The 12,975-nt window shown below is 51.4% G+C and overlaps 1 protein-coding gene across 1 annotated transcript in view; it reads right to left on the bottom strand.

Annotated features, from left to right (window-relative positions):
- Nucleotides 1-565: 565 nt before the first annotated feature.
- LOC136001060 (olfactory receptor 14J1-like) overlaps nucleotides 566-12,975 on the bottom strand; it is a gene marked incomplete at its 5' end in the record, with an annotated part of 38,899 nt that continues 26,489 nt past the window's right edge. Inside the window, one exon of the mRNA XM_065655108.1 lies at nucleotides 566-685. Within this exon, the coding sequence (XP_065511180.1) occupies nucleotides 566-685 (120 nt within the window). The remainder of the gene's footprint in view (nucleotides 686-12,975) is intronic.

Raw genomic sequence — 12,975 nt, 5'->3', positions numbered from 1 at the left:
CCCTGCCAGGGAGCACCAGCGCTTGGCCTTCCAGAGCTGTTCTCGTTCCACTCCCACACTCTCCTTCTCATCCCTTGTGTTGGTGCAAGGCCTGAGTGCTCTGGCAGCCTGGTCACCGTCCTGCTGTGTGTGAGTCCTGTGAGCGCAGGCAGGGACAGGCAATGGGCACTGCTGTGACAGAGCTGGCCTCCGTAACAGGACTTCTATAAAGAAGAGTGATCTCCTCAGGGCAGTGCTGGAAGGCTTAGGTCTTCTTCAAGTTTCTGTCAAGAGCATGCACAAGAAGGTGGCCACAGATGCAAACACCAGTGTACAGCTGCACAGTGTGTGTGTGCAGGGCTGGGCACACAGCAGTGTCCTCTCACAGCCAGGCCTCCTGCCAGAGACCTGCAGGACCAGCAGAGCAGGGGCTGGGCTGTGCCCCTGGGCACTGGACACCCCGTGGAAGCTGCCCCAGGGCATCGTCATGGACTGGCCCCTCACAAACACCATTTCCAGCCCTGGCCTCTCTCCCCAGCTCACAGAAGTTGCTCTTCCCTAAACGGATGGACACCGAATGAGTAGGTCAGAAGTCCATGTTTGCATTGTACAGATGAGATGTGAGCACACACATCATGTACATGAGGTGAGATGAAACCGAGTGAGGACAAACACCATCAGCTATTCCTGGGGGTTCCATGAACGCCTGTGGGACAGACAGTGTCTCGAGGTCACTTCACATTGGGAGTAACAACCATGGGAAAACACCCACTGGGATCTTCTTCCTTGGACTGTGATCCCCGTGTCCATTCCTCATGACGTGGGACATCTCAGATGAGCGCAGAGCAGGGTGACACACCACAGGGCTGAGGTGCCTCCTGTCCTTTGGGAGTGGAAACAGGAGGCCAGAGAGACACTGTGACTCCTGCCTCTGTGTGTAAAAGGGACAGACTCTGTCTCTGAACATCCCTGGGTGCATAAGCAGTCCTGAGACCAGCTCAGTCACGGATGTCTGATGGAACCCTGGCATTTCTGTGTGTGACTCCAGGAACAAACCCCACTGGCCCAGTGAGATTCATCTCAGCTGCTGGGACAGGCTCATTGCAAGTGCTCCTGTCTGCTACATCAGCCTTGCCCATGATTCTGGATTGTGCTTTCAAAAGTGACAGCAGAATCAGAGAAGTTCTGAGGTCCTGGGGAAACGAGGATGTCAAACCCATCTTCAAGAAGGGCAGGAAGGAGAATCTAACGAATTACGGGCTGGTCAGCCTACCTCCATCCCTGGGAAAGGCACAGGCCGCATCTTCCTGCACCAATCTCCAGGCACCCGAAGGGCAAGGAAGGGATTGCTGAACTGAAATGAGTGGAAAACCCAATGAGTCCCAAGAAATGCTCTGAACCCATTCCGGAGCTTTAGACCCCCAGGAAAGAGCTCAGTGACCGTGCAGCCCATGCAGTTGCATCTGTGTCCCTCACCGAGCAGCACAACCAGTGTGGAGTCACCCCATGGTCCTGCAGCCAACCTGCTCTGTAGAGCGTCAGTGCCAGGTTGGGGCGCTGTGGGGAGCACAGGGAAGGGGCCAGGAGCACCAGACCAGATCAGAGGAGGGATGGGGGGAGATCAGACAGCAGCTGACCGGGGCTGGAAATTGCCTTGGAGAGAAAAATGCTGGTGTTCAGCTGTCCCAAGATAATACCCAGAGTTCAGGGTGCAGGGCCAGAAGTCCTTGCTGTCCTGGTGCTTCACCAGGCCCGGGAAGTAGCTGGAGAAGGATCGGTGTCCCCCACTTGCCATCTTTTAGTGCATCATCCCTCGTGAAGGGTGGCATGGAAAGCAAGTCTGGGACTCTGTTTCAGGATTTGCACCGAAGAAAGTATTCACCCAGAAGCCACATCATTTTGCTCTGGTACTTCAGTCCTGGTGCTCATCACATGTCCTTAAGACAAACTTATGCACCCCTCTTGTCAACCTTACCCCAAAAGTCACCCCTAGACAAGGCTCCTGAGCTGGGGCCGAGCTGGAGAACTGGGGTCCAGCTGTGACCAGGGGAAGGACAAGGCCTGTCCTGGGTCCTCTAAAGGGCCAGCAGCCTCTGTGATCTCCGCCAGAAAAGGCAGCATGCAGGAAACTGTAGACCATCCCCATGCCCACTGGAGGCCCTTAGGAAGAGTTCCTCTCTCCAAATATCCAGCCCAGCTTGTTGCTGCACGAACAACCAGGAGAAACTGCCCCAGGACCCTCATTCCAGACCCCATCTCCTCCACCCCATACAGGCAGTGCTCTCCCCCTTGTCACTGAGGTGGTTCCAGGGACCCAAGAGACACCTGTGGGGAGGAGATGTTGGGTAGTACGGTGTCCTTCAGTGCTCCTCATGGTACCTCCTGCTGGGCTTTGTGCCGCTGGTCACAACCCTCTGAGCCTGGCTGTTCAGTCAGTTCTCAGTGGTGCTAAACAGGAATATGCCCATGAGCACGTTGGGCTGCACTGGGAGGAGCGTGGCCACCCAGCCAAGGGCAGTTATTGTCCATCTTGACTCCGCACTGGTGTGGTCACATCTGGAGCGGGGTGTCCCAGTGGGAGGTTCCCCACTCTGCAGGAACGGGGAGGAGCTGTCGTGTGGCCAGAGACAGTCTGGGTCATGTGTGGAGATGTTGAGAGACCCAAACTTCTTTAGCCTGGTGAAGTGGAGGCTGAGGAAACGTGCTGTTTTTACTGAGATTGAGTTAATTTTCTTCATGCATTTTGAATCTCTCTCCTTCATAGCTACTACAGTCTTTTGTTTAGATTTGCTATGAGAATAATAACACTGTTTCTTCCCTGGGATAGATTTAATTTTTTCTTTTAGCAGCTTTACAGTGTTTCCCATTTGGTATGAAAGGAATGTCAGAACTCACTGATATCTTGGCTGTTGTCAGGGAAACCAAGGACTTCTTTGGCCATCCAGCTGCAGATGCAAATTGGCAGGAGGGGACACAGACAGGACAGCACCTGGATTGACATGCAGGCTGATCAATGAAATATTCCCTATGATTAGCGTCATGCTCAGTCTAAAGCTGGAGCCGGCTTTTAGGGCTTGTTACATCCGTTACTTTGGGTTTTCCGGCTAGTTTGGTTAGTTCCATTCAGAAGTTTCATTCTGTCAGGAGTTGGATGTTAGTTCAGCCTTTTGCCGTTCTGCCATTTTGTAGTTGGCCTTTGGGTCTTTCTGCCTGTTGCCCTTTTGCTCTCTCTTGCTGGGGTCAGCTGTTCAGCAGCACAGGTGGGGACACACCGGGGTGAGAACAAGCTGGGGAAGCGCATGGGGTGTCTGCAGCCTGTGGGGAAACAGCCACAGGCCTGGGACAGTGTAGGATGGACCGTGGTGGAGATGGCCAAGGGTGCTGGCAAGGCTGGATGTCCCTGGAAGACCCAAGGTCTTTGTCCCCTTGGCAATGGCTGATGTCCCTGACAGCGAGGCCTAAAAGGAGACACATGGTTCTCATGGCCACGGCGCCCCATTGCCTCCTTGCACCCCCCAGGGAGTGTCACACCATTGTCCTGCACTGGGCATCATCCCCACATCCCCAGGAAGAGCCCTGAGACACACGTGAGGGACAGGATCTCCCTTCCTAGGGGCAGGGGGTCAAGGCTTGGCCATTCTCCTTCATCAAACAAATCAAGGGTTTTCTCAGCATCAGAGCTGCTGCACTTTGCCTTTGCCTGATGCAATCACTGCCTCCAATTATCTGCTCTAACGAGTCCCTGGGGAGGCTTTGTCAGTAACAGCCCTCAGTGGGGCCCATTAATGCTTCAAGGTACTTTGGGCTTTGCTTCTGACTTGGACTTCTTGAGGAGATTCTTCAGTCTGTCCTTGGTATCTGAGGTTCATGGACTCAGCACCAAATACGCCAAGGGGCTCATTAAAACACAGAAAGCCCTAACAAGTCATGTTTCTTTCCTAATTTTCTTCCAATCTTCAAGACTTGTAGAACTAACGGGAGAGGTTTCAATGGGACACTTACTGATGAAGATTTCAAAGAAGATTTCATAAAGGAGGGGTTTTTCTTTCAAGGGTATTTTCTGTCATTTTTCAGTGTATAGAAGAAGTGACAGCAGCATTCTGCAATGGACATTGATCCAGAGGGTCTCCTGAAGCCATCTGGACAGGCAGGAGAACAGTCCCTTGAGGTTGGACACTGTATGTACACCCTTGCTGCTCACCCCCCACCCCCAGTCTGCCCGTTCCCTCCTTGGCCACCTGGGACTGGCATCACTTTTCCTCACATCAGACTTCTGCACTGAGCTCTGCAGGTGGATGCTGCAGCTCCTGCACACCAGCTCCCACCTGCTGTCCTGTGTAAACACTACACAATTTCATAAACACTAAAACACTTTCCTCAACTGTGTGTGTAAGCTGGGTCTAATGAGGTCCACCATCCACACGGGACATCCACACAAGAACTGTTTTAGACAGAGAGATAGGAAAGGATAGGTAGAAACACAATTAACCTGTTGACTACCATGTTAATTAGACTTCTGAAGAATGAGGCAAGTTTGTAACTCCCTGAAGCTCTGAAGCAGAAACCAGACAGTTGAGAGGCAACTGAGTGACCAAAGAGCAAGTGGAGGAGGAAACCTGAGAGCACTGGGAAGGGCAAACGTCCAGACAGTCTGCTGGGAAGTTGTCCTTTGACATGGACATTTAATCAGGAGAGGTGGAAACTCCTGAATGATGAGGGAGATGAAATAATAGAGTGTTGGTAATAGAAGTACAGGGGAAGACCAATATTTGTTTTCGTACCCTTAGTACACTTCCCAGTAATTCACTTTTTAACATTTTTTTGTGTTTCTGGTGGGGGTTTTTTTCTTTGTTTTGGATTTTTGTTTTAATATGTTAAAAATAAGCCAACAAAAAACCCCAGAAACAAACAAACAAAACAAACAAAAAACAAAAACAAAACCCCAAACCAAACCACAAAACAACAACAACAACAAAGTGCACCTTTCCAGGCAGACATCAGTCATCAGTTGTCTCACCATGAACAGCCAGGGCCATTTGAGGGGCCCCAGTGCACCTGAGGTGCTGGCCTGGGATTGGCATCTATCACAGGGGACCTGGGGGAGACCAGAGCACCTTGCGATGCAGGGGGAGCCTGGGCAGGGGTTCCCGGGGCATCTACACTGGCACCAGGTGTCTGTGTCCCTGGAGCTGAAGACATTTGTGTCCTAAATCCATTCCCAGTTCTGGAAAACTCTTTGCTTTTCAAAGAAAAGAAACCCTCCCAAAGAAAAAAAGAAAAATAAAGACAAGTATGTTGACACCTTCCTTTGCTTTGGATCTTTGTCTTCAGTTCTTCTTATTTTAATTTTCATTGACATTAACTGACATCTGATGGGCCTACAGGTATTAAGCCAAGATCATTTTGTGTCTTGCATAGCGCCCCATGCCCTCTAAACCTTCCCTGCCCAGGACTCCTCACACTTTGCCCAGAGCGAGTCACACTGAGGTGTTGGCTGGTTCACTGGTTGAGATGATGGTTTAGATGGTCACCTCCAGCACAGCTGGATTCATGGCCCATAATCGTCTGCTCTGACCAGTTAGAAACAGAGCCCAGCATCACAATGGGATTGTAAGAGAACTGAGGTTGAAGGGACCTCAGGAGTCTGCAGTCCAACCTGTCAGAAACTGGGTCAGACCAAGGTGTTCAAGCCTGGATTCAATCAGAGATTGAAAACCTGCAAAGACAGAGACTGTGCAGCCTCTCTGGGTGACCTGAGACAGCACTTGGCTGAGCTCAAGGGGAAAAAGCTTTTCCTTATGTCCTGGCTGAACCTCTCTCACCTTCCACCCATTCTCTTCTGTGCTTCTACCACACACCATGGTGAAGGGCCTGGCTGCGTGTTCTCCATGACCTGCTGTAAGAGTCGGTCTGAAGAACAGTATTTGCCTGAACTTCGCCATCAGGGACTTGGAGAACAGATGCCCTGATAGAAAGAACTGTACAAGGACTTGGAGAGAGGCCTGAGGAAAAGAACTGTTTTGTACAGGTCTCTCTGACCTGGGGCTACAGGTAACAATAGCTGCTGTCCAGGAGATGATTTCACCTGATGCCTCTAGCCAAACTTGCCCCCACCTCCTCCTTGCTACTAAGGCCAGCGAAGCAGAGCATGGGCAGAGGCTTGACGAAGGTCTAGAGGTCACCCAGCGGACCAGTAAGAGACCCCTGAACCGAGGTGACGCAGGCGCAGACGGGTTCTGGCAAGTGAAGAGGGGACTCTTCGGGCCTGCGCAGTTAGGCCTGGATTGCGAAACAAAGGCGGTGATTGGCCTCAATCAACGGGAGAGAGGAGGGGTGAAGAAGCAGAAAAGACGATTCCCATCATTGAGATGTCCCCACCAAAGGATCATGGATCATGGCGGAAGACTGGCAGGATGCTGCTTTTGGGACCTGAGACCATAGGGACGCCTGTGGAGTCGCGGTGGTAGCTAATCCTCTTTCCCCCTTTTTTTTTCTTTCCCTTTTCTCCACTTTCTCTATCACGTGCCGCTTTATGGGCAAAATAATAAAGTTAACACTGTTTGACTGAATTGTAACCCCTTGGCATTTTGGTCGTCTTAATTTTGCGCTTCGAGATCAAGGTAAATGAACCATCACGAGTCCATCATTGAATGGACCGTGACATTAAATTGGTGTCACGGACAGGATTCTGAGAATACAGAGGAGTGCAGGTGCTGTGTGGTCTGTAATAGGGGAAGAAAGTTTCGCTCCAGCCACACCTGGCCCTACACCCGATAAGGTGAGAGGTGTCCAGAAAGTAAGGGGGGCGATTCAGTTTTTTTGCACACCACACATGCCTTGGTGTTGAGCACTCCAAACTTGAGTTGAGGGCTCTGTCTCTGGGATCTCAAAGTGCAAAAATGGGTGTTGTTCTCATGTTGATGAGAATTGTCCACTAGGGAGAGTGAAGGGGCAATCCTGTGTGTTTGCGTAACTAAGTTGAGCCTTCCTGTAGCAGATTTTTGTCCCCTCCAACCACTCAGGAAAGAGAAGGGTGACACAGCAGTTGCTGTGCTTTTGTATAACTAACTTGTGCCTTGCCGACGTGGGTTTGGTCCCTTCATAATAAGAATGACTGAAAAGGTTGATAATCAAGATTTTTGGTTAGGGAAAGATCGAGACTTGTTCTACACACTTTTAGCAAAGTATGGGGCTCGACCCTCCATACCCAGAGAGGACTGGGCTTGTGATAATTGGGCTAATTGACAGAGTGTAGTTGTGGATAACTTTTTAGGAGACATAATATGTATGTGTGGTAAGCAATCCAGGGCTCCACATGGCCGCGGTTTAGGTTTAGGCTGCTGCTTGCCGTCCTCTACCAGCAGAGACATGGAACGTCACAGCGCATGGACAGTGGCTGATCACCAATAGCAAATGGGGATGGGACGCGTGATCAGCGCATTGTAGCCAATCACTACCGTTTCTTTAGCGCGTGCTCAGGGAAAAAGTTCTATATAGTCTTTGTTGTTATGTTGAATAAAGGAGAACGATTTAACCCACATTGGGATGCTGTCATTATTCTGGCCGACTATTTCCGTCCAACGAGGCTCGTCCTAAGGATCCACTCCGACATGTAGTGGACCGAGTGATTTCTCTACAGACTAAGTCTAAGTTTAGATCAGATAAGAACAAAGCTATGGTCTGTGCTGTCCTAGGCCAGCCTAGTAGCAGCGATTGAAGATCACCTCAGGCAACGTAGTAATGAAAGCAAAATTATAGAATCCCTTGAAAATCTGGTGCAGATTTCACAAAAAACGATCTCCAATTTAGAACAATTAGAAAATTCTTCACAAGGATTCGAAAAAGAGAGGGAAGAAAACCGCTCATTAAAAGCTACTGTAAAGGAGGAATGTTTAAAAAGCACAAGAGTGCTGAGGGAGCGGCAGCTAGAGGAGAAAAGTATCTGAGAAATAAATCAAATTTACCCTCAGAAAGAATTGGAGGAGATGAGAAAACATTATGAGGAATACCCACACGTGAGACCCTTAGTGAAAACAGAATATTTTCATGCAAATGAAGAGGATACTGACCCTCACATTACAACTAAGCAAACACCTGACACTGCCACCGAGCTGGCCAAGCTAAAGAGAGAGTATGGGCGCCTCCCTAAAGAACCTGAAACGGAGCACGTGTGGCGCATATCCCTAACTGGGGGAGACCAAATTCAGTGAAGTGAACAGGAAGCTCATGGTTACTGGGGGCATGGAGTTTTCTTAACAACTGGTGACAGACGTGCCCCGTGGTCCCTAACCCAGCGAGCTGTTTATTGGGCTGGAGGGCTAAACCCTTTAGATAGGGGAGAGCCCCTGTAAATCACTGGCACACCTGATCAATTGCTAGAAAGTGCACACAAAGCAGCCTGCTTGCAAATGGTACATGAAAGAAAATTGATTCCCAAATGTGAATCCTCAATGATGCTGCCCATGAGTCCTGACATGATGACACCCTTGATAAGGGGACTTCCAGAATCACTTAAACCTTCAAAGGACAATCGCATTGATGAGCCCAGTAGAAAGATTGGAAGGTTTGATCAGAAGCCAGGGTACCAGAAGTGGGTGCCAGAGGGATGGAGCTGACACTGCCATTGATTCACTGTTCACCGCTGCCCCGACTTCCCCCAACCAACCAAATACTAAAAAGGTGTGGACATGGGGGGAAGCAGCACAAGAATTGATACATTATAATAGGAAATACGGCCCTGTAAAAATCCTAGAAGAAAGGTCGAGAGGAATCTGTCATGTTGAAGTCAAGAATCTGCCCCTTTCTACCAGTACTGCTGCTGCTACCAGTGCTCCAAGAAAGAAGCATCCGCATATTAGAAGAGGAAAGGGGGAACAACCTAAGATCCGACAACAATGGTGGGTTTTGGGAATTAAAAAGGGAGTTCCCGGAGATATAATGGAAGGCTTACTTACCCCTTGATAAACTGAGTAAACTGGTATCAAGGTGGCATAATGCAAAAGAACATTCACAGAGCATGAAAGAAGTCCTACCCGTTATACCTTCAGCTACCTCCTCCACCGAGCATGAAAGTCTCTCCCAGAAACAGGAAAACTAGAACCTCCATTCCCTCCATTCCGCACTCATACCTGAGGGCAGGACGTGACATGCTGTGGGCATTACAACATAGTCCAGGAGCTTCTCAGCTTCTCTGGGCACCTCCTTTGCTGAGGACCCTGTCAACTGACTGAGGGTCCCACCCCTCCTGCCCCCCAGCTGGTGCAGGTGAAGTCACCCTGCCCGGGGCAGGGGAGGATGTGACTGTCAGCACCTTGGTACCACCCTGGTGTGTACGTGGGGACAGGCACAGTGGGGCACAAAAGGTGCGAAGGAGCCATCGACTGCCCCACTGAAGGCTCTGGATCTCAGGGGGATGTGCAACTGCCACAGTGGGGCATTGTGATGTCACTGGTGATGTCACAAAGGGCCCCGCCCAGGCACCCCTTTAAAAGCAGGGCGGGGGTGCAGAGCTGCATCCTCTGGCAGGGCAGGGAGGTGGCCACCCCACCATGGCTCGGTCCTGGTGAAAGAGGAGATGTCGCCGCAGCTGGAAACGATGCCGTGGCTGGCACCACTACCAGAGCCGCTCTTGCTGCCGCTATGTCCCATCCCTGGAAACTGTGAGGCCAATAAGAGCCAAAATTTCCCATCCCTGCACACCTTGGGCCACTCAGGGTAAAATTTCCTGTCCCTGGACCCATTAGGTCACCAAGACCTAAAATGTCACATCCCTGGACCGCTTGAGTCACCGAGAGCCAGAATGTCCCATGCCAGACACCGGATATCCCATGCCTAGAGACTTTGGGACCAAGACCTAAAATGTCCCATCCCTGGATCCAGGATGTCCCGTCTCTAGACACTTTAGGCCACCCAGGCCCAGATATCCCATCTCTGGACCCCATGAAGCCACCAAGACCCAGGATGACCCATCCTTGGAAACTCTGGGGACACCAAGTCCTAAGATGTCCCATCTCCAGCTACCTTGGGCCACCAAGATCAAGATGTCCCATCCCTGGACACTTTGGGCCACCAAGACCTAAAATATCGCATCCCTGGATCAAAGATGTCTCATGCCTGGAGACTTTGGGCCACCAAGACGCAGGATGTCCCATCCCTAGACCCAAGATGTCCCATCTCCAGCCCCCTTGGGCTACCCAGGCCAAGATGTCCCATCCCTGGAAACTTTGGGCCACCAAGATGAAGATGCCTCATCTCTGGACACTTTGGAACACTAAGACCAAGATGTCCCATCTCTGGACCCAAGATGTCCCATCTCCAGCCCTCTTGGGCCAACCAGACCCCTGATGTCCAATCCCTGGACCCCGTAGGCCAACAAGATGTCCCATGCCTGGACTTTGTGAGGCCATCAGGTGCCAAAATGCCCCATCCTTGGATACTTTAGGTGACCAAGACCAAGATGTCTCATCCCTGAAAACTATGAGGTCACCAAGACAGAAGATGTCCCATGCCTGGACACATTTGGTGACCAAGACCTAAAATATCCTATGCTTGGGCCCCTTGGGCTACCAAGACCTAAAATGTCTCATCCCTGGACACTTTGGGCCACCAAGACCCAGGATATCTCATCCCTGGACTAAAAATGTCCCATTTGCAGCCATCTTGGGCCACCAAGACCTTAAATGTCCCAACCCTTGCACCCCTTGGACCACCCAGGCCAAGATGTCCCATCCCTGAACACTGTGAGGACACCAAGACCCAGGATGTCACATCCCTAGACCCTTTGGGGACACCAAGTCCTAAGATGTCCCATTTCCAGCCCCCTTGGGCCACCCAGGCCAAGATTTCCCATCTCTGGACAACTTTGGCCACAAAGACATAAAATGTCCAATCCCAGACCCCTAATGTACTATCCCTGGAGACTTTGGGCCAACAAGACCTAAAATGACCCATCCCTGGACCCCTCGGACCACCAAGACCAAAAATGTCCCATCCCTGGACCCCTTAGGCCACAGAGAGCAAGGGTGTCTCATCCCAGACCCCGGATGTCCCATCCCTGGACATTTGGGCCAACAAGACCCAGGATGTCCCAGCTCTGGACACAGTATGTCCCATCTCCAGCCCCTTTGAGCCACCAATACCTAAAATGCCCCAATCCATGGACCACCCAGACCAAGATGTCCCATCCCTGGACACTTTGAACCACCAAGACCCAGGATGTCCCTTTTCTGGACCCCTTAGGCCACCAAGATAGAAAATGTCCAATCCCAGACCCCACATGTCCCATCCCTGGACACATTTGGCCACCAAGACCTAAAATGTCCCATCCCTGGACACTTTGGGACACCCAGGCATAGATGTCCCATCCCTGGACACTGTGAGGCCACCAAGACCCAGGATGTCGTATCTCCAGGCCCCTTCGGCTACCAAGACCAGAATGTCCCATGTCCAGCCATCTTGGGAAACCAAGACCAAGATGTCCCATCTTTGGATTCCTTGGACCACTGTGAACCAAAATGACCCATCTCAGAGCTCCAATGCCCCATCACTGGAAACTTTGGGCCACTGGGACCAAGATGTCCCATCCCTAGATCCAAGATGTCCCATCTCTGGACCCAAAATGTCCCATCCCTGGACTCTTTGGGCCACCAAGACCCAGGATGTCCCAACCCTTGGACCCCTGGAGCTCCCGGGCCAAGATGTCCAAATCTTGCACTGAAGATCTCCCATCGCTGGACACTTTGGGCCACCAAGGTGCAGAATGTCCAATCTCCAGCCCCCTTGCTCCACCAAGACCAAGGCTGTGCCATCTCTGGACCCAAAATGTCCCATCTCCAGCGCCCTTGGCCCGTCAAGAGCCAAAATTTCCCATCCCTGGATACCTTGGGCAACTCAGCACAAGATGTGCCATCCCTGGAACCCTTAGGCCACCGGGACATAAAATGTCCCATATCTGGACACTTTGGGCCACCAATACCGAAAATGTTCTATCCTGGGACCCCTTAGACCACCAAGACCCAAGATGTCCCATCCTTGGACACTTTGGGGACAATAAGACCAAGGACATCCCTTCTCGGGACTCAAGATGTCCCATTTGCAGCCATCTTGAGCCATCAAGATGTTAAATGCCCCAACCCATGGACCACCCAGGCCAGGATGTCCCATCCCTGGACACTTTGGGCCACCAAGACCTAAACTGTCCCATCCCTGGACACTTTGGGACATCCAGGCCTAGATGTCCCATCCCTGGACACTGTGAGGACATCAAGACCCACGATATCCCGTCTCTGGACCCTTTCGGCTACCGAGATCAGGATGTCCCATGTCCAACCATCTTGGGACACCAAGACCAAGATGTCCCATCCCTGGACCACCTGGGCCACCCAGACCCAGGATATCTCATCCATGGACTCAAATTGTCCCATCTCCAGCCTCCTTGGGCCATCAAGAGCCAAAATTTCCCATCCCTGTATCCTCTGGGCTACGCAGAGCAGGATGTCCCACCCTGGACCCCTTAGGCCAACGAGACCTAGAATATCCCATCCCCGGACACTTTGGGCCACCCAGGCCAAGATGTCACATCCCTGGACCCTGTGAAGCCATCAAGACTCAGGATGTCCTATTCGTGGACACTTTGGGGACACCAAGTCTTATGATGTCCCATCTCCAGCTCCATTGTGCCACCCAGGCCCTGATGTCCCATGTCTGGACCCCTTGGGCCAACCAGAACATCAACATCTCCCCCAACTTCGTCCCACCTTATGTGGAGAGTATTGAACTTCAAGTCCTCAAAACTTCTCCCCAAACTTACCCCCTCCTCACCTGGGGATGTTCAGCCCCAACCATCTCCCTAACTTCACCGCACCTCATCTAGAGGATGTTGGAACCCAAGACCAAACATCTCCCCCAACTTCACCCCACCTCACCCGGAGGAGGTTGAACTCCAGCTGAGACCAAACATCTCCTCCAATGTTGTCCCATCTGGGGAATAGTGAACCC

The sequence above is a fragment of the Caloenas nicobarica genome, chromosome 37 (assembly GCF_036013445.1).
Source record: "Caloenas nicobarica isolate bCalNic1 chromosome 37, bCalNic1.hap1, whole genome shotgun sequence".
NCBI lineage: Eukaryota > Metazoa > Chordata > Aves > Columbiformes > Columbidae > Caloenas > Caloenas nicobarica.
This window is presented reverse-complemented; position numbering and strand designations above follow the sequence as displayed.